This window comes from Hippichthys cyanospilos, chromosome 1 (genome assembly GCF_059441005.1).
Source record: "Hippichthys cyanospilos isolate Australia breed blue-spotted pipefish chromosome 1, RoL_Hcya_1.0, whole genome shotgun sequence".
In the NCBI taxonomy this organism is placed as follows: Eukaryota; Metazoa; Chordata; class Actinopteri; order Syngnathiformes; family Syngnathidae; genus Hippichthys; species Hippichthys cyanospilos.
The window spans coordinates 36,562,402-36,585,001 of record NC_142369.1 but is presented as its reverse complement, the minus strand read 5'-3'; the positions used below and the strand labels follow the sequence as shown (position 1 = coordinate 36,585,001).

At 42.8% G+C, this 22,600-nt stretch overlaps 2 protein-coding genes across 5 annotated transcripts in view; one reads left to right on the top strand and one right to left on the bottom strand.

Annotated features, from left to right (window-relative positions):
* ydjc (YdjC chitooligosaccharide deacetylase homolog) overlaps nucleotides 1-22,600 on the bottom strand; it is a 68,559-nt gene that overhangs the window by 35,528 nt on the left and 10,431 nt on the right. Inside the window, exon 2 of one of the 4 annotated variants that reach the window (XM_088410674.1) lies at nucleotides 9,038-9,101. The exons of the other annotated variants lie outside the window; for them this stretch is intronic. The gene's annotated coding sequence lies outside the window, so the exon portion shown is untranslated. The remainder of the gene's footprint in view (nucleotides 1-9,037; nucleotides 9,102-22,600) is intronic. 4 annotated transcript variants of the gene reach the window in all.
* LOC148430249 (uncharacterized) lies at nucleotides 19,721-21,419 on the top strand. Its single transcript, XM_088410695.1, has one exon. It carries the CDS (start codon nucleotides 20,409-20,411, stop codon nucleotides 21,417-21,419), a length of 1,011 nt encoding a protein of 336 aa, XP_088266821.1. The 5' UTR covers nucleotides 19,721-20,408.

Here is a 22,600-nt window from a genome sequence, read left to right as displayed (position 1 = left end):
TCCGAACTAGCATCAGCAATCACAGCCGAGGGGGTAAGTGGCGCTGCCTTTTTTATTTCATCCCTTATTAGCTGAATCCGCTGAGTATAGAATCGCATGAAATGTGTGCTGAATGGAAGGAACTATGATTAATCTGCTGCTGTTGCGTTAGCTTTGCTACCGTATCAAATACATATTTTGGATCGTTTTTATTAAGCCCAATCATATTGGAAAAGTAATTTGTTTTTGCTAACCTAAGAGCCTCCTTATATTTCAGCAAGCTATCGCACCAAGGCCTGACGGAAAACCTCGAGTTTAGTTGTTCGCCATTTACGCACAAGTTGTCTACTTAGCAATTTAAACATACGCGTTTCATCCGTAAACCACGGAGTGTGCCGCTTCGGATGAGTTTTAAGTCTCAAAAGCGCTATAGAGTTTAGGGAATTTAAAAGAGCCGTATTAAAATCGTTTGTAAGCTTATCGACTGAACCAATGAAAGACGGAAAGACAGCTGTTGCAAAAGGCAGTTAAGAAAGTGCAGCTGTGGTTGATGAGTTAATATCACGGCTCTTAAAGCCTTGGTTGTGGTCAATGAGACCACACTGAGCTAGGACTTCAAATGTTATAAGATTATGATCAGACATTGCATTAATAAACAGCAAAATTAGGACATTTGTGGCAATTAGGCCACGGGTGTGTCGCTGCTTCTATTATTTTTGTAAAACAAAATGCTCCGATTATTGCTTGAAATGCTACAGTAAGTGGCTCCAATGGGGAGTTCATATGAATATTGAAGTCACCCATAATTAATATATTATATGCATGAGTTATTAAATCAACCATAAGTTCATGGAATTCATCTAAGAATCCAGAGTATGGACCGGGAGGAGGGTAAATAACTACCACATAGAATGGTGGTGAGGAGCTCGATCGCATAACAAGAGCCTCAAAAGTCTTGAAGGTGTGATTAGTGCTACGTTTGGGATCAGATTCTGAAATTAGGGTGACACCTCCCAGTTTTTTACAAGGATGGGCAACGTGTGAGTCCACAAAATTTAGGGGTGAGGCCTCATTTAATGATCAAAATTCATTTGGTTTTAACCAGGTTTCGCACTTTAAGATTGTGATCTGTACTAAGATCATTTACAAGAAGGGCTTTTGAGGGGAGTGACCTAATATTTATGAAGATGAATTTAAACTGGGAAATTTTTCTGAACTATTCTGAGTCTTCATGTAGGTTGTACAAATACTAACAAGATTTTGATGGCCGGGGCTTGGTTTGTATTTTGAGTATTTAAATCCTTGTCGCAATGTTAGTAATGTAGGAGTTCAATTGTTGACGGCTACAGCGCACGTATTAATATTAATATTCCGCCTAGGTGCTATGTCACTAATCCGACCGGTTAAGGAGGCACGGCTACTTTCCTTAATCAACACCACCTCAGCAGAAATCTTATCACTAGAGGATTCAGCATTAGGTATTGAAGCAATGTGTGGATTGCAGTGACCTAGACTAAGTATACTACAGTATGTGTGTTGTAGCAGTCCAGCCTAGTGCCAGTGAACTCTAGCCTTAACGACTCCACACCCGTTCTAGCAGGCTGGCTACTCGCCTGCGATCCAACATTCTCTAATGTGAGAAGTCATGGAAGGCTCTCTATGTTTCCAGAAAGAGTGATGGTGCCTTCCCAGTTAGGGTGAAGGCCATCCTTCTTTAGCAGGTCAGGCCGGCCCCAGAAAGAGGGCCAATAATCTACAAACTGGAAACTCTGCTCTCTACAGAAACTAGCCATCCACCGGTTAAGCGAGAATAATCTGCTAAACCTCTCATCATTGCCTCTCGCAGGCCGAGAGCCAGAGACAATAACTTCTCACAATTTTTGAATTATATAAAAATCAATTGGTTAGACAAAATACAGAAAATTAAAGTTCTGTTGTCACCACCTGGTGGCATTGTATGTGTCAATGAATGAAAGCTCCCTTGTGGGAGCTTTGACAGGGGATGCTGTTGTGTACCTTACACCGAAAAGATGTCTCTGTATGACTTCTTTTTTTGAGAGAAGTCTCGACAGGACCTCTTTTCATCTGTGAAGCCCTTTGAGACCTCGGTGATTCAGGGCTATACAAATAAAATTTGATTGATTGATTGATTGAATGAAAGGTGATGCAACTATTCAGGGTATGGGTTGAAAAACAATTGTATTAATTGAAGAGGCTCGGTGGAGTACATTAAAACATGAACAGTTATATTTTTTGTTACCACCTGGTGACGCTATATGGACTGTATAACAAAATATCTTCAGGCGCTGACTCTTAAAAGACAAGTTAGGGATTTTTTAGCTCTTGTGCAGCTGAGTTATTAAATTTCTTTTGTTGCAAAGGAAATATAAAATTTAGAATGGGATGCTCAGCCTGCCCTCATCACATGTATCAGTCACAGTCACAATTTTTTCCTGGTATTTTCACAGGTTTTGAGATTGTACAGCCCAAAGTCGCTCGAATGCCCCATCTAGGACCAAGAGGCCACAGACTTCAGTATCAGTCAATGGGATTACAGCCATTGTGCAATTGCTTGCCGTAGGGGGCCGACCCAGAGGCAGAGTGAGAGAAGCTTTCACGGCGACAACTCAAACACACGCTGTGTTTAAACGTCAAATTTAGGTGGAAACGAGGATATCATCATGTTTTAGTGCATACAAGAATGCAGGAGTTTCTCGAGTGGGATTCTGTTGAGGATTCAAGGTAATTATGATATGCGTGCACTTTGAAAACGTGCAAAAATCGCAAATTAGCATAACTTTAGGTTGTAATATTTACGTAAAATGAATGATGTGTTTTGAAGAACAAGAATCTAGACTGTTTTACTTTCATATGTGTCAAAATTTCAGGACTTAGGCATTTATTTACTAGAAATTTCAACTTAAATAGCTCTTTGTTTTGTGTCCGCCAACATGTTGGATTTTGAATCGACACACAACAACGTAGTTCTAAAGCTCGAATTTAAGTGGAAACAGGACGAAGTCGTCAAGTTTTAGTGAATACAAGCAGGCAAGTAGATAAAGCTAAATATTGTAGTAGGTAGTTACTTTCTTCCCCCATACTATGTTAAACCATAGTGTATGAATCTATGAATCTAGTGTACTGTACGAATCATTTTGTTTGGAGAGGCTTCTTGCATGATAGATTTTAGACACTTGTGTTGCTGTCCTGTCCAACTGACTTAATTTTGAATGCTTCATTTTTAATAAAAAAACACTAAAGGAGCCGAAGAGGACGAGAACGGCCCGATTCTCGAAACTGAAGGCACTGGCCAGCTGGGAGAACTGGGTCAAGACCTGCTACAAGTTGACCCAGAAGGTGAGGCTCATCATGGCAGCCGTCAACTCCGACATGGTCACCGGGCTGAGGCTCCTCGCCAAGACAGGCAAGGGCATTGGGACATGACCGACATCCAGAGGATGATCTCAGTGATGAATGTGTGCGGGCAGGGGCAGGACGGGCACTGGAATGACAAGTACCGCTGCGTGATGAGGCCAAGGCAGGAGGTGAAGAGGGCGGGGAAGGAGGTGTTGGGGACCATGCAGGCCGTTTTGATGTGCAGGCAGACCTGGACCATGCCAAAGCAGAGGAGAAGGAGGACGACAGGGTGATCCTGGCCAAGCTTCCCAAGGAGATGGCCAACGACAAGCTGGACCAGTCAATGGACGAGTTCCTTCTTTTAGCAGTCGGCAATTACGCTGGCTACCTGACCAGGAAGGTCCAGGCCAACTCCTCTGTGGCTGAATGCTGCAAGCAGGAGCTTACCCAGGAGAAGATAGAGATTGCCATGGACCATGCAGGCCATTTTGATGTGCAGGCAGACCTGGACCATGCCAAAGCAGAGGAGAAGGAGGACGACAGGGTGATCCTGGCCAAGCTTCCCAAGGAGATGGCCAACGACAAGCTGGACCAGTCAATGGACGAGTTGCTTATTTCAGCAGTCGGCAATTACGCCGGCTACCTGACCAGGAAGGTCCAGGCCAACTCCTCTGTGTCTGAGTGCTGCAAGCAGGAGCTTACCCAGGAGAAGATAGAGATTGCCATGGAGTTAGACAGGGGCGACTCGTCCTCTGTGATGTTCAACGCCCTGATTGAGCTGGTTGATTGGGGAGAGATGGAGACGGGCTGTAATGACCATATGAAACAGTGGTTTCGATGGCCCGCATACCTGCGTCCGCAGTGCATGATTTTTGCCATGGGACGCATAATTTCAAATCAACCGGGTGCAACGTTTTTTTGTAGGGAAGTTGCTATTGTTTCACACGAGGCAAATGCAGCCTGCATGGGGGGTTATCCTGTTGATGTGACAAACACTCTTTGGTTGCCTTAACCAATTTCTACTTTGATGCTACTCTCATTCACAGAGCATTATATCGGATATTGTTCCAGGTCGGACGCGTCCAAAAAAAACGAAGCAGGCTGTCTGGGAGGTTTTCTGCTTTCGAAAACAAGACTGACAGAACAAGGCAAAGGTGAAATAGACTCGTCGAGATGAAATGAAATGAATCCTCATTGCACTATTAATTAATACACATAGTTGTTGAACAATTTGACATAGCCTACTATCACTCGATGGTAGTTCATTTCAAAACAGTCATATTACACATAAAACTGTTTATATCATCTAGATGGCTATTGACCAAAAAAGAATCTAAAATGATAAAATTTAGAGCTGTAATTTCAATACCATGATATTTTTGCTCAAAGTTATCATAACGTCAGATTCTGATACTATCCCATGCCTACTCAAATACGCTGGTACGAGGTAGCGCTGTAAATGATTTGGAAGTTTATCACATAGCTGTATTAGGGCATGACTTTTAAAGTTGCTGCAAATTTTCAGATGGTTTGAAGCTGTTACAACTGAGTTATTAAGGTTTTTGTCACTCTTGGTGAAGGAAATATTAAACTAAATTTGAAGCTCCACCCCCATCTTATATGCCATGAGATCGTCACGATATTTAGGCTATGTGTGCCCCTAAGAGTAATAATGATCCATGCCAAAGTTGAAGGTGGGGTGAACGTTTTAAGAGAAAAAGGCACTAGTTTCAGACCCGCTAATGTCTAAGAATGGGGCAAAATTGCACATTAAAGAAATTCATAACTAATTTCCTGTACATCCTAACACATCACTCCTATTGACTTTTTTGTAGGTCTTACAGTCCTTCATTTGCCTAAAAAGTTTCATAGCTGTTGGTCAAACTGAACAGGATTGACTGTAATCTTTCGACTAATGACATTTTTTGCCGCCACTAGGTGGCGCTAGCTTTAAACTGGAATATATGTTTGTCGATGTCTTCAGGAATAAATTTTCATCCAATGTGTGAAATTGTGAGAAGATCAGATCATCTGGGTCAAATTACAGCAGCTTTTACTGGTCCGATAAAGCTTTGGAATGAAAATGGACGTAGAGGACCCATTATCGAAACTTCGTAAAATTTGGTGGAGGGCTGCCCAGAGGCTTGTCAGACCTAATTTCAGCCATATTAACGCAAAGGGCTCAGCTAAACACATAAAAATGTTTTTAAAATGCTATATTTTTGGCTGCCACTAGGTGGCGCTCGCACTACGACAAAAAATACGTTGATAGGTGTGTTTTGATGTATGTTTATATGAAGTTTTGAAAAGATAAGACCATCTGGGTCCAAATACAGCAACCTTGTTTGTTTTGGTGAGACATCAGACTGACATTTTTGTTTGACACTAGGTGGCCTTATAAGCAATTGAAGAAATTCACGTGTTAAGGGCTTGAGTCTTCATGTGTCTGTGAAGTTTCAGATTTTTCGAAGCTTTTCCACTCATTAGTCCATTTTGGGTCCAATTACAGCTAATTTTTTCGTTTTGGCGAGACATCTGACTTTGAGGTGGAGTGCAGACCACGACCATTATCAAAAAGTCGTAAAATTTGAAAACCTCAATATTCCATGTCTTAATGGTGTTCTGACCAATTTTCAGTTATTTTACTCAAACAGACTGAGCACAATACATGAAAGTTTAAAAAATGACATTTTTATCAACCACTAAGTGGTGCTAGAAGCTATTTGAAAAATATTTTTTCAGAGGTGTTAAAGGCGTGAGTCTCCATGTGTCTATGCAGTTTTAGATTTTTTTTTAAGCTAGTACATCAGAGTTATTAAGGTTTTTGTCACTCTTGGCGAAGGAAAAATTTAACACATAATTTGAAGCCACGCCCCTATCATATATTTTGCCCAGTTGTGCCCCTATGTCTGATAATGGACCACAGCAAATTTGAAGAAGATTGGGTAAAGCGTTTAGGAGAAACAAGGATCAGTTTGGGACCTGCAAACGTGCAAAAATGGGCCAAAAATGCACATTCAAAAATTCATAACTTTTTCTGTACATCTGAGCACACGGCTCACGCTGACTTTTTTGTAGGTCTCTAGGTCCTACACATGACTAAAATTTTTCGTAGCTCAAGTTCAAACGGGCCGGGACCGGCTGCACTTTTTCGATCTTTGGTGGCGCTGCAGAGCCATTTTTTTTGCATTGTTTAAGGAAACACTAAAATATCCCATTTTTCACCAGGCCCGACCACTGTGCAAAATTTGGTGAATTTTCGTGCATGTTTAGGCCCTCAAAAATGGAAAAGTTCTGCACAGAAAATAATAATAATAATCCGGAGAAAAACAAGAGAGCTCTCGCAGCGGTCGCTGCTCGGGCCCTAATATAATATGGAGAAAAACAAGGGGGCTCTTGCAGCGGTAGCTGCTCGGGCTTAATAAATCAGTAATGTTACAATTGAGATTTATAATTCTCCCGCTATGCTAAGGGATGAATAAACTGACACACATTCCCTGCTTTGCACATGCAATTTAGCCACTCACTTGAAAACTGTTTATTTTCATCTCTCGTTATAAATGTACTGAGAAATAAATATTATTTTTATTTGGGCAACAGTTTTTCGCATAATATTTTGGTACTATAATTTCCTTGGAATTGACAATGTTTCTTGTTCTACCTTTTAATTTTTTTGTTTAATATTATTTTATTATAGAAAGCCATATAATTTATAGCTAGCATCAAAAACTAGCAGTTAAACATGTTATTTTTCGGGGAAAAGTCATGTTCCTTACAAATCATCACTTCGTAAATGTAAAAAAAAAAAAAAAAAAAAAAAAAAAAAAAAAAATTCCTTTTTTAACTAATGGTGATGTCTCTGAGGAGGTAAAAGTATGACCCCACTAAATATCCAAAAATGGGCCAAAAACTCATAGTTCATATGATTTCCATTCATTTCATAGTTTAAAACGATAGCTAGTTTACTCAAGTATGACCATAATTATGGAAAAATCTGAAAGGAAAATAAAAATGTCGAGCTAGAGTCAGGCCCCATCGAAGTTTTATAGATCTTGAGCTGTTAGGTAAGAGTCCAACTTATTATACATCTTGGTGAAATGTATAGGTGGGCACAAAAAAGATATGTCACAGAGGCCTAAACATTCCTCAGAGCAAATATGAGGTAAACACAGTAAATAACAAGCCAGTAGTGGCCCTAATATTTCTGTTAAAAATACTTTAAAATCTGGAGAAGAAAACATCATCTGCGGGAGGTTACAGCAGCCTTTATTGTCAATGTGAAAAATCAGGTTTTGCGGTGCTGTATTGACCACTTTCTATTCTGACTAATTTTCAGATACTGTATAATAGTTTAATGGGCTAGGCGCAGTACATAAAAAACAGGAAGACATAATTTTGCTTAATGTATCACTAAATATAACTAACTGATTGATTTCAGACACTGGATTGAAATTGTATTCAATTAACAGGCTCAGCTGAGTACAGTAATCCCTCTTTTATTGCGGGGGTTATGTTCCAAAAATAACACGTGCAAAGTGAAATCCATGAAGTAGCCAGTTTTTTTTTTTTTTTTTTTTTTAAATATTTTACAATGCAATTCTAAACTATAGAATAAAACCAAAAATCAAAACCTGTTTTAAAGCCTCAAATTTGTTTAAAACAATCATTTTAATATAGTAATACAAAGTTGGAAACATTGTCACTCGCGTATTTCACAGTCCCAGTCCCTCTTCATCCTGAGCCCGCACATTGTTATGAGTAGTTGTTGAGCTCTTTCTTTTTCTGAGCAAGAAGATTTTTATAAAAGTATATGCGGACATCAAATTAAAGTGAAGCCTCATATATCCTAACAATACACCTGGAATTAGGTGAGCTGTGCATTTCTCCATTGCTCTCGGTAGGCACACAGACGTGTGTTTCCTCTTGGCACGCCTACGAGTCACATGATTGGCTCACAGAGACCAAGCTGTCAATCAATGTGCTTACTAGCACGTTTGTAATGTGTGAGCTGAACTGAGCGCACACGGGCACAGGGGAGACACAGGAGAAATGAGAGCAAGCCTTTGGATCCTCTTGCCTTTAGTAATAAATTGACAAGTGAAAAACCAATACAGTACAGCGTCAATATTTTATTTCGAGACAACAGTAAACCTGAGCCAATCAGGATTCAGAGCACAATGTGCTGTAAAAAGTATCCACACTGTAAAAAAAATCCGTGAAGCAAGCGAACCCGTAAAAGATGAACCGCGATACAGCGAGGGATTACTGTACACCAAAACACAAGTGACATCTTCTTCATTAGGTGAAACTACATGTATAAAGAAACATCATATAAATATTCTCTGGCTGTCACTATTAATATACTTTTTGGAATATACTTTTTGGGGATTGTTTTTTTTTTGTTTGTTTTTAGCTTATGCAGCTGAGTTATTACTGTCTTTTCTCGTGCATGCCAACGAGCCCCACCTCCAGGCCTGGCTCCAGAGGGGGACTCTAGGTGATCCACCTCCGGGCAACGGAAACGGCAATCTAATAATCTTTTGCAAGACCCAAGAGTTTTAGTGTCATTTGTATAGGAATACCACACAATGAAATTCCTATTCTGATCATTCTACTCTGGTCTTTTTCAGGTGGGGATGGGTGGGGGTGTTCCTCACTGTTGTTTGTGTCTACGCACCAAACAAGAGCTCAGAGTACCCACCCTTTTTGGTTACAGGTGTGCTCGAGAGCGCTCCATCTAGGGACTCCCTTGTTCTGCTGGGGAACTGTGAAGGGAATCATATATTAGGTTGTTATCATTATGTGCTTAGTTCATTGTTACCCATTTATGCAATCCTAGTTCATCTTGACCCTGTCCTTAGATAGAGCTGTTGACGCACAAAAGTGTGAGCCGGGACCTTGGCCCAGCTGCCGGTGGCGCCCGGCTGGCTCTTTTGTTGTGTTTTGTAATCCGCTATGCTTTTGCTCAATAAAAGCCAGGGGGGGACGGCAGGGCAGTGAAACTAGCATTGGAAGACCCACGAGTTACATTTGCCCAAGCTTTTTTCCCTATACCCGGCATAGAAAAGTCAATCTTGGCTGGTCTGAGTTACTCTTTTTGCTGTTTAAGCAGCTAGGTTTGTCCTAGTCTTCTTTTCTGAGATTTCTCTGACAGGAACTTCAATGCTCATGTAGGCGATGACAGTGAGACTGGAGGGGTGTGATTAAGAGGAAAGGCCCCATTGATCTGAACCTGAGTGGTGTTTTATTATTGGACTTCTGTGCTCGTCATGGATTGTCCATAACAAACACATTGTTCAAGCATAAGGGTGTCAATATATGCACCTGGCACCGAGACCCCCTAGGTCGCAGTTTGTTGTTTGCTTTTGTAGCTGTATCATCAGATTTGCGGCCACATGTTTTGGACACTCAGGTGAAGATTGGGACGAAGCTGTCAACTGATCACCTCTTGGTGATTTGTTGGCGACGCTGGAGGATGTCAATCAGACCTGGCAGACCCAAACATATCATGAAGGTCTACTGGGAAAGTGTCAAAATTCCCTGTCTAAAGTTTCAACTCCCACCTCCAGCAGAATTTCTCTCACGTCCTGGGGGAGGTGGAGTCAGAGTGATTCAGAGTGGACCATGTTCCACGTATCAATAGTCGAGGCGGCTGATCAGATTTGTGGCCATGCAGTCGTTAGTGCGGGTCATGGTGGCAATCCCTGAACCTGCTAGTGTATGTCAGCGGTGAGTGATGTCATCAAGCCGTCAATCGGGCCTTTTTGGCCTGTGGGAAACCGGAGACAGCTGACTGGTACAGGCTGGCCAAGCGGCGGTCACCAAGGAAAAAACTCGGGTGTGGGAGGAGTTTGGTGAGGCCATGGAAAATGACTCTCAAACGGCTTCAAGGAAATTCTGGTCTACCATTCGATGTCTCTGGAGGGAGAAGCAGTGCACCATCAACACTGTGTAAGGTGGAGATAGGGAGCTGCTGACCTCAACTCAGACCGTGGTGGGCCGAATAATTCGAATAGCTCCTTAATTACACTGATACAGCTTCCTTTGAGGAAGCAGAGTCTAGAAAGTCTGAATGGTCTCTCCAGTCTCTGGAACTCAGGTCGCCAAGGTGGTCAAAAATCTCCTTGGTGGCAAGGCAGGATGAGATCAGCCGAAGTTCCTTAAGCCTCTGGATGTTGTAGGACTTTCCTGGTTGACACGACTCTACAACACTGAATGGGCAACGGGGACAGTGCCCTTCGATTGTCAGACTAGAATGGTGATCCTCATTTTTGAGAAGGGATCTGGAGGGTGCATCGCAACTATAGAAGAAGCACATTCCTCAGCCTCCTCAGTAAGGTCTATTCAGGGGTGCAGGAGAGGGGGAGCCTTGGGTTGTCGAACCGTGGATTCAGTAAGAGAATTGTGGTTTTTGTCCCTGCTGTGGATCACTGAACCAGCTGTACACACTCAACAGGATCCTCCAGGGCAACATGTGCTTTGTGGACTTGGAGAAGGTGTTCAACTGTGTACCTCAGGGAGTTCTGTGGAGTGTACTTAAAGAGTGTGGGGTATCAAGGCCCTTGATATGGGCTGTTTGGTCTCACTACTACAAATAGCCCTTTTTACATTGCAGGAACTCTTCCGTTGTACCCTGATAGGTTGAGTTCCCCTTTCCATTCACATCAAAAAATGTTCCAGGTAGGGAAGGTTCCACTAAGCCTCTACTCGGAACCTTTTGAGCTCCTAGTTGCGGTTTTTGGCTTGTTAGCCAGGTAGCTCGAGGGGGGCATGCTGTGCTGTGTTAATTAACGCTGAATGGTTGGTTGAACATGGGGATGTCTTGTTTCAGTATCAGCAGCAGCCATTACGCTTCATTTTCACTGACGCCAGTTTAATCATTTGAAATAATGGAAGGAGAGAAAATTGATATTTGGATGAGTACTTTGGAACAGACTCTACTGCGTATTGACGGAGAAGACATCCAACTCCAATTTGCTTCACCTACAAGAAAAGGTGAGTCACTGGCGAAATACCTACCATGAGCGTTTTCAGTCCACACCTCACATTATCAGTCCAATTTGAAATTTGAATAAGATACCCTGTCCGCTGTCCCTTGGTATGAACACAATCTTGTGGTCCGCCGACAAGAAACTTTGGACCCAGAACTTCCGCAACCAGGAAGTTCCTGAACTTTTTGGTGTGAAAGGAGCTAATGTCAAAGTTTCGTCCCCAACAGTCAGATTCATTTCTTGTGAGCGTTGGACTTGGACAAGGATACCATTTGTCACCGATTCTGTTCTTTATTTTCATGGACAAATTTTCTAGCTGCAGCAAAGCCTTGAGAGGGTCTTGTTTGGCAGTCTCATCATTGCATATCTGCTTTTTGTGAATGATGTGATGGTGCAGGCTTCTTCAAGCCGTGATCTCCAACTCTTAGTCGAGAAATTTGTAGCTCAGTATGATGCATTTGGGATGAAGCGCCTCCAAATTTGAAGCCATGATCCTCAACTGGAACTGGGTGGAATGCTGTTACACCCAGCCTAGGAAAACTGGGATATAATGTGTGTGTGCTACCCGTCCATACCCTCACCACCAGAAAAGGCCTGTGAAACTTGTTGAACCCTTGTTGAAACGTGTTGGACAAAAACAGCAGCTTTTATTGTCTTCGGAGGGAGAGCAAACAAACAAAATAATAAACAAAAGATCTTCTGAATACCTAACTAACTAGCCAAACAAAAAGGAAACGAATGACAATTGGCTCACTATACGCAAAAACAGGAGAAAAAGGGTTAAACAATACGGCGTCTCCCTCCTACTACTGAGAGCCAGCCAATGGGACATGACCTGCACACAACTGACACACTCCAACCAAAAGGCACTCACTCACACACACACACACACACCCACACACACACACACACACACACATACACACAAACAAAGGAGAGAACACAGCAGAACACAAACAAAAACTACATATGACCCACGGGTCATAACAAATGCCCTTATCATATCAAGGATGAAATCTGCTCAGATGAATGAAATCAACTCTCTCAGGGTCTTTTTCACAAGTGAGGGCAGAATGAAGCAGATTTGACAACTGGAAATCTTCATTGATGCTGACTCTGTATCGGTCCACCTAGGCGAAGAAAGAACTGAGCCTAGAGGCAAAGCTCTCCTTGTTCCAATCAAGTTATGTTGATACTCTCACCTACAGTCACAAGTTGTGTATCATATTGAACGAGATGCCAGATCTGAGAGGGGCTCAGAGTCGAGCTGCTGCTCATCAACGTTGAGAGGAGGCATCTTAGATGGCTCAAGAACCTGGTAAAGATGTGTCAGAACGCAGGTCATAAGCGGCTCCCAATTTAAAAGGGTAAAACGCCCCTAGACACTCATTCACTTTAACGCAATCATGCAAGGGGACGAGAGTTTGCTGAAGCCAGTACTGGGAGAGGATTCATTCAGGTTCTCACCACCGCAGTTCTAGAATGTTGGTCTGGTGTTAAAGTGTACTATCACCTATCACATATTGAGGACTTGATGGGTAAAGGGAGCAATATTGTGATGTGTGACAAATAGCTAGTGTTAAAATTTTTGTGTCTCGTCCTCTAAAAATGTTTGCCCAGAATCTGAAACGCCATGAGTGATGTAGCAGCCAATTGTTCCTTAATGGCAATGAAGCCTGTTTGAGTATAGTTACCCAGTTTCTGTACATAAGTGGATGTAATTGATTCGATCTACAACCGTCACAATATTTCTAAGCAAAATGGAAATAGCCATGTCAACTGAGAACCCCTAAACAAGTCAGGTGTCTTCAAATACTTCATTAACTTTCAGTATTATAAGGCCCTGTAAACCTGCTCCCACCGATTTGTCAGACTTTGCTCATCTTTCCTTTTTGGGTAACTCAATTGAGATGACCATTTTACAACTTCTTTTTGATGCAATCGCTTCCTAGCAAAGATCATTGAGCTTCTACAGAAATGTTTTAAATATATAAATTAAAGCCACTGACTGTAAAACACTGATTAATGCTTGATATTATCCCTTCGGTTGAGACATGGGAACGACCATGGCTCAATATAACCCATCGTCTCACCATCCTCTAATATGTTTAACAAAATGTATAATTGTTACAGATTTTTTTTTTCTCAAGATGGCGATGCGTGTAGACGCAACGGCCACTCGCTCTTCCGACAATGCGTTGTTTTGTTCGTCAAACAAGTGTTTGTCTGAAAATTTTTCCGGTCAGTTTACGCCACAATACGTGTACAGTCAAAGGGTCTTCTTACAAATCCGGAGAAGCAAGATTTGCTAAGTTTTAAACACGGAACTGGAGAATTTGCTAAGGGAACTGGGGCTGCTACGCTGGCCTGCTAATTCACTGGACTCGCCTGCTACCCCTCCCCCGGAAAGGAGGCGCCGGAAGCGGTGCGCCAGGACGAGGAAGCAGGGCAAGCGCGGAGGTATCCGAGCTAGTCTAGAGGCTAACCCAACTCACCCGGCCATAACATCTATCCTTTTGGGGAATGTTCGTTCACTGGTTAACAAAATGGACGATATCCAACTTCTGAGATCAGCAAACCGAAAAGTGAGTGACTGTTGTGTGTTAGTTTTCAATGAAACATGGCTAAATAGTAACATTCCGGACGCCGCTATACAACTAGAGCAGCTACCATGCTACAGATCCGACAGGGCTCTTGCAGAGGAGGGGAAGTCGCACGGTGGCGGTTTGTGTGTTTATATCCGCGAAGCGTGGTGCCGGGATGCCACTGTAGTATACAAACACTTCTCATCTCTGGCAGAATTCATGATCGCAAAGTGTCGCCCCTTCTACTTGCCAAGGGAAATAAGTTCAATCCTGCTGGTCGCTACCTATATCCCCCCAACTAACAACAGCAACAGAAGTGCGGTGCTGAACAAACTGTACCGGGCTATCAGTGAACAACAAACAGCACAACCAGACGGCTTCGTCATCCTCACTGGGGATTTCAACCATGCTGATCCCAAAACTGTTCTCTCCATGTTTCATCAACAAATCCACTTTGCAACAAGAGGACATAAAATTTTGGACTGTGTTTACACTCAGCCCAAAGGAGCGTACCAAGCCACCCCCTTCCCCACATTGGTGCCTCTGACCACCTCACTAGTATGCTAATGCCTACATACAGACCAAGAGTGAAAGTCATCAAACCTGCACTGAAAGAAGTAAGGGTGTGACCACAGGAGGCGACCTCAGCCCTACAGGACTGCTTTGAGTCAACAGACTGGGAAATTTTTAAGGAAGCAGTCACCTACAATGGCATCACAGATATTGAGGAGTACACAGACAAAGTGACCTCCTACATCACCAAATGCCTATGGCAGGGCATTCAGGCTATCATAGACTACAAACCTGCACCACAAAGCTGCGAGAGCGACATCATTCTGCTCAACAACCTAAACAGTTTCTTTGCACGCTTTGAGGAAAGGAACAACACCCGCCCACAGAAAACACAACCACCTTCGCACGACCAGCCTTTGTGCCTGTCTGCTGCCAGCGTGAGGAGGACACTCTCCGCCATCAACACCCGGAAAGCAGCAGGTCCAGACAACATCCCTGGCAGGGTGCTGAAAGACTGTGCAGAGGAGCTGAAAGATGTTTTTACAGACATCTTTAACACCTCCCTGAGGCAAGCCATTGTGCCATCAGGCTTCAAAGCTTCCACCGTCATACCTGTGCCAAAGAAATCCTCCTCATCCTGCTTCAACGGTGGCACTGACACCCATCATCATGAAGTGCTTTGAACGACTAGTCCTGTCACACATAAAATCCTGACCCCAGCCTGGACCCATATCAGTTCGCCTGCAGGGCAAAGCGATCCACAGACGACGCAATCTGCTCTGCCCTTTAACCGGTACTCACCCACCTGGACAAGAAAGACTCATATGTGAGAATGCTGTTCATAGACGTCAGCTCAGCGTTCAACACCATAATACCACAACAACTCACCTGCAAACTGGACAAACTAGGCCTCCGCACCTCACTCTGTAACTGGCTGCTGGATTTCCTCAGCCAGAGGCCTCAGGTGGTGCGTGTTGGCAACAACATCTCAGGCAGGATCACTCTGAGCACGGGGGCCCCACAAGGCTGTGTGCTCAGCCCCTTCCTCTTCACCCTATTGACACACGACTGCACAGTGACCCACAGCTCCAACCACTTCAATCGCCTCATCTCCAACGGCGACGAGACCCACTACAGGAAAGAAGTGGAGCTTCTGACCAGATGGTGCAAAGACAACAACCTCTTGCTACACATCAGCAAGAGATGGTCAAAGAGATGGCCGTCAGCTTCCAGAGAGGCCACCGCAACACCCCCCACTGACCATCGATGGTGTTGCAGTGGAGAGGGTGAGCTACACCAAGTTCCTGGGGGTGCACATCAGCGATGACCTCTCCTGGACCACCAACACTGCATCTCTGGCCAAGAAAGCACAGCAGCGTCTCTACTTCCTGCACAAACTGAAGCGGGCAAGTGCCGCGCCACCCATCTACAGAGGAACCATCGAAAGTATCCTCACCAGCTGCATCACCGTGTGGGGCGGGAGCTGCACTGACGACAACAGGAAGGCTCTACAATGCATCGTGAGGACAGCTGAGAAGATTATTGGTGCTCCACTCCCCTCCCTGCAAGACCTGTACACCACCCACCTCAGCTGCAAAGCCATCATGATTGTCACCGATACAAGCCACCCTTGCACACAGTCTGTTCAGCCTCCTGCCCTCCAGAAAGAGGTACAGGAGCCTCCGCTCCCGCTTCTCTCCCCTCCTCTCTCCTACATTCAGCCCTTTCCAGAAGAAACACCTTGCTTGCCCCCCCCCCAAAAAAAAAAAAAAAACAAAAGTGCTCATGCACTTGCAACATTTGCACAGACTTGCTGTTGCCATATTTATTTATAATTAAACTTCTATTGCACTAGCGATTACACTTAGAACTATAACAACTACCACAAATGCACACAACCGGGACAACCACAGTCAGAGTTGTCTTGTTTTGTCTCGTACTGTTGGATTGTCTTGTCATATGCTGCTACTTATGTCTTGTCTTGTCTTTTCATTTTTAGTTTTTAGTTTTAGTTATTAGTTTAGCAACACTAGGCAAAGTAGATCTAACATACTGCACATTACATTACTATAGATAAGAATCTAGTTTTTAGGATTGTCTCGTCTTGCGCACCTGCACTTTGTTATTGTACATGTAAAACGCAGAGGATAGTGAGAAACACAATTTCGATTCCTTTGTATGTTAAGCACATGTGAAGAAATTGACAATAAACTTGACTTTGAGATGTGTAATCTCCTGCTGAAACAGCGTCAATATGTTTGAGCAAATGAATAATAAATAATGATTCTTACAGTCAGACATATGCCCATACGTGACAATTATATTCAATTGCCATTTTTAATTTAGCGTACAATCTTGTTAAAACCTGCCTGCTCTTTGTGGAATTTATAAAACCGCCACTGATGAAACAAGGGGAAGGCCCCCGACAAGTTCTTGAACTTCCTTCTACTTCTTTCAAACATGTTAAACTGCTATATCTGCTGTTCGTTTTTTTTTCTATTCTTTAATTATATTATTTTATTTAATTCATTCTTTTGATTCACATTTATATATTTATATGTTCAATAAATCAAATCAAAATTTTGTTTAGCATCAGTTACATGACTGCATTTTGCCAGAAGTGTCAAATTTCAGCAAATGAAACCGCAAAAATGCGCTGAAAAGAAAAACCCTGTTCCAATAGTTTGATTCTAATTTAGATAGTGGACAAGTGAAAGTCAATAATAAAGCAACAACTAAGAAGAATTTTTGATTAGCAGTGCAGCGCAACTAATGCCACACTAATGCCACCCCCCAGACTGGCAGACGCTCAAGGATGCCTTCATTGACGCGCACTCAATGCAACCAACACACACACAAACACACACACCTCTTATTTTTATTGAATAATATTGCTCAGTTGCAGTGATGTGAGGTGAGATTCATGGTTGGTGAGGCACTGACTCCTTTAGTGTCAGATTTACAAATATATAAACCAAAAAGGGTAGCTTATTCAATTGGCTACTGGTTACTTCATATCTCATCAGCATTCTTCACAAAATACTCACGTACACACACAGTACATATTACAGATATGTAAAGGCAAAAAAAAAAAAAAAAAACCTGCATTTGCTCTACACCACAGATGTCGAGCTCTAGTCCTCGAGGGCCGGTAGCCTGCAGGTTTTCCGGTTTTCTCTCCTAAACACACCTGATTAGGATAATTTTCAAGCTCCCCCAGAGCGTACTAATGAGCTAATCATTTGAATCAGTTGTGTAATAAATAATGTTCATAATAAGAAGTGGTGCATCACTAATGTGTTGGCCGTCGTAATTATGATCCATACAACATAAATGACAGTATAGAGTGGTGTACAAAACCACAGATTTCAATTTTGACCTTAATGAAATATTCCGTTGTTTTTAAAACTTTTATTCAGATACTTAAATCAATTTAATACAGATGCTTAACGAAAAGCATGAAAAGTCGCAATCTCAGTGGACGAGAGATGAGTGCTGACTGAGAATGAGGGCTCACTCTGCTGCTTATAATAAAATCACTGGCTTTGCCACCGCCTACTGGATTAGTCATGGAAAATGTCTCAACACAACAAGGTCTTTTTTGAGCGACGATGGAAAGCCTATTGAAGGGATTTATATGAACTGCATGATAAAAACAAGTATATGGACAATAACTAGTTATGATGGCGTGAATGGGACAAAAAGTGGACTTAAATCACATCTCTTTTAACATTCCTACTGATATATCAGTTCTGTAGTGTTTTTTTCCCCAATGCTTTCTCTATTAAACGTATGAAAAAGTTGTCCAAAAATTGTATAAAAAAAAAAAAGAGGTTTAAACGACCATGATATAGGCTCTTTGAGTGTTTTCAGGGCGGCTTGCACATCTGACTCAACAGTTCAGGGACCCGAGTTCAAATCCATCTCCCTCCAGCTTTTTTGCATGTTCTCCCCGAGCTCACGTGCATGTCAGGTGTATTACTAGACACACTAAATTCTCCTAGGGTGTGATTGGGTGCGTGAATGGCTGTTCATCTCTGTGTGCCATGCAGTTACATGGCAACCAGTTGAGGGTCTCCCCCACCTACTGCCCATTGCTGGGCACCAGCAGGCCTACGACCCTAATGAGGATAAGAGGCCACAGAAAATAGATGAATGGATAAATTAAGGGTAACGTTACTTTTGTTCACACATGTTTCAGTATTTTTGTTGGGTTTTTTTTCAACAATTCTGTTGAAGCACGGCATAAAACGCAATACCTGGCTTTCATTGGTAGAATTTTTATTATTATTTTTGTCACATTTAAGTTATTTCTCTACTACTGTTAAATTTCTTTCATTGTACTAACAGTGTACTAACAATTTGGGCCTACGTTTCGGTTTTGGAGTTGCATTTCCATTCATTTAAGTATGTAAGATAAGTTAATTATAAACTGGCTGTTGCACTGATGAAGCGGCATTGTTTCATGTGCTCCAGGAGCCGTGCCGGCTCCCTATTGTCTATGCATAGACATTGGGATGTGTGAGTTGTCAACAATGTTCAAAGGGAGAGTAGAACCTGCCATTTGTACAATAGCCATGTGATGCCACAGATTGAATCATGAGACCCACCACGACTCAGGAACAACTGTTCAATAAAAGACTGCAGCCGGAGAGCTTGGGGAGAGAGACTTTGCAACGAGGCTGACACACGGTCACGCTCTCCTGCGAGCTCTCCCCACTGCAGTGGTAAAACTAAATCTCTGAGTTATTATTTACACCTCTCCTTGGGTCATTTGTGGGGTATCGAGCCCACTTTAAACCCAACATTTCTTGGTGCCGAAACCCGGGACCCAAAGACCTGGACATCTGGATCGACGTGGGATCAACGGCCAAAAGCCTGTCGACAGCATCCTCCATTGAAGGATCGGCCACCTAGGGTTGGTCCTGCGGCGAGCCGGATCTCCAGTGACGGGTCCCAACGAATCAGGGGAGGTGTTTTAAGGTAAGAGTTTCAATATACAGTCGGCCTCCGGTTTACGAACACCCTCTTTTACGAACATTTCGACTTACGAGCGTGGACCGCAGTTTTTTGTCCCCCACTTACGTACAAACCTTCCGTCTTACGAACAATCCGACATGTCGGCCATTGTATTCATACATTTATTTTCGCTTTACTACGTCAACTAATTCAGAAGTTGACGTTCATCACGGATACGTTGAACGCTATTGCTCTTACAATGTCACAGTCACTGTCTCAATCACGGTGTCAGTCGTGGATTCAGTCATGGAGATGCTATTGGCCGGCGTCACGTCAATCACAGAAATGCTGATATGTTATTGGCCGAACGCCTTTATCTAGCTTGATGGCACAGCTGGTCGGGATAGAAGGAAGGAGAGAAAATGAGTGAAAAACGGAAGGAAGGAATGTTGTGAAGACTTTGCAAACTTTATCTGTCAGACATGGCTTCTAAAATTGCAAGTGGCGGTAAAGGAAGAAGTAAGAGAATGATGACAATAGAAACCAAGCAGGAGATAATAAAAAAAAAATACGAAGGAGGCGCACGCATGGTTAACCTTACTTGTGAGTATGGACGTAACCGCTCGGCAATCTTCTAAGGGCAAGACTTTCCTTGCCAGGGGACGGACCTCGCTCGACAACAAAATGGAGAGGCTTCAACACACATAGCATACTTAGTCTAGGTCACTGCAATCCACACACTGTTTCAATACCTAATGCTGAATGCCCTAATGATAAGACTTCTGCTGAGGTGGTGTGGATTAAGGAAAAGAGCCCTGCCTCTTTAATCAGTAAGACTAGTGACAAAGTGCCTAGGCGGAATATTAGCATCAATACGCGCGCTGTAGTCGTCAACAATCGAATTCCTACTTTACTAACATTGCGAAGAGGTTTTAATTAGTCAAAATACAGAGCAAGCCCCAGCCATAAAAATCTTGTTGGTATTAGTACTACCAACACGAGGACTCAGAATAGTCCGGGAAAAATGTCCCAGTTTAAATTCGGCTTTATAAATATTAGGTCACTCCCTTCAAAAGCCCTTCTTGTAAATGATCTTATTACAGATCAAAATCTTAACGTGCTTGGTCTCTGCGAAACCTGGCTAAAACCAAATGAATTCCTACCATTAAATGAGGCCTCACCCGCAAACTTTGTGGGCTCACATGTTGCCCGTCCTTGTAAAAAAAAAAGGGGGGGGGGGGGGGGTGTCGCCCTAATTTCAGAATCTGATTTTAGGCTTAGCACGAGCACGAGTCACACTTTCAAGACATTTGAGGCTTTCGTTATGCGATCGAGCTCCTCACCACCATTCTATGTGGTAGTTATTTACCGTCCTCCTGGCCCATACTCTGGATTCTTAGATGAATTCCCTGAACTTATGGCTGACTTAATAACTCACACAGATAATATATTAATTATGGGTGACTTCAATATTCATATGAACTCCCCACTAGAGCCACTTACTGTAGCTTTTCAAGCAATAATCGATGCATTTGGTTTTACACAAATAATAAAAGCAGCAACACACCAGAATGGTAATATCTTAGACTTAGTGCTAACCCATGGCCTTACTGCCTCAAACGTCACAATTCTGCCGCATTCTAAAGTTATGTCTGATCATTATCTTATAACATTTGAAGTCCTAGCTCAGTGTGGTCTTGTTGTCCACAACCAAGACTTTAAGAGCCGTGATATTAATTCTTCAACCACTGCTGCACTTTCTGAATTACTGCCTTCCTCAACAGTTGCCTTTCCGTCTTTCACTGGCTCAGTCGATAAGCTCGCGAATGATTTTAATTCGGTTCTTTTAAATTCTCTAAACTCTATTGCGCCGCTGAAACTTAAAACTTGTCCGAAGCGGCACACTCCGTGGTTTACGGAGGAAACGCGTACGTGTAAATTGTTAAGTAGACAACTTGAGCGTAAATGGCGAACAACTAAACTCGAGGTTTTCCGTCAGGCCTGGTGCGATAGCTTTCACTGGCTCAGTCGATAAGCTCGCGAATGATTTTAATTCGGTTCTTTTAAATTCTCTAAACTCTATTGCGCCGCTGAAACTTAAAACTCGTCCGAAGCGGCACACTCCGTGGTTTACGGAGGAAACGCGTACGTGTAAATTGTTAAGTAGACAACTTGAGCGTAAATGGCGAACAACTAAACTCGAGGTTTTCCGTCAGGCCTGGTGCGATAGCTTGCTGAAATATAAAGAGGCTCTTAGGTTAGCAAAAACAAATTACTTTTCCAAAACGATTAGTCTTAATAAAAACAACCCAAAATATTTATTTGAGACGGTAGCGCAGCTAACACAGCAGCAGCAGGTCAATCATAATTCCCTCCATTCAGCACACGCTTTCATGCAATTCTTTACTCAGCGGATTCAGCTAATAAGGGAAGAAATAAAAAAGGCAGCGCCGCTCACAACCTCGACTGTAATTGTTGATGCTAGTTCGGACAATCAGGTTCATGAAAGTCTGGCTACCCTGTCCCAGTTTGATTTAGTATCCCTGGAGTGTCTTACACAACTGGTTAATGCAGCAAAGCCGATGTCCTGCATGCTCGACCCGCATCCAGGCAAACTCGTCAAAGATTTATTCCCGGTCTTAGGGTCATCTGTCTTGAATATTATCAACCTGTCACTCTCCTCTGGCATTGTACCTGAGACTTTTAAGACGGCTGTCATTCAACCATTACTTAAGAAACCTCACCTAGATCCTGAAGATCTCTCTAACTATAGGCCAGTGTCACACCTTCCGTTTATCGCCAAAATTCTTGAGAAAGTTGTAACACAACAGCTTAGCGATTTTATGATAGACAACAATAGATTTGAACTCCTTCAGTCAGGTTTTAGGGCCAACCACTCAACTAAGACAGCCCTAGTAAAAGTGACGAATGATCTTCTATTAGCCTTGGATTCCAACGTCTCATCAATATTATTACTGCTTGATCTTAGTGCCGCATTTGACACTATTGATCATCATATTCTTATAGAACGTCTTAGATCATGTGTTGGTATCTCGGGATCAGCACTTTCTTGGTTCAGATCTTACATCCTGGGAAGGACGCATAGTGTTTCTTATGGTGATGCGATCTCTGAGTCTTTCTCTGTCTCATGTGATGTCCCGCAGGGGTCAGTACTTGGTCCCTTACTGTTCAACATCTACATGATTCCTCTCTGCG

Excerpts from the sequence above, each read along its gene's own strand:
- LOC148430249 (XM_088410695.1), top strand. The coding sequence starts at position 20,409 with ATGTCCCAGTTTAAATTCGGCTTTATAAATATTAGGTCACTCCCTTCA.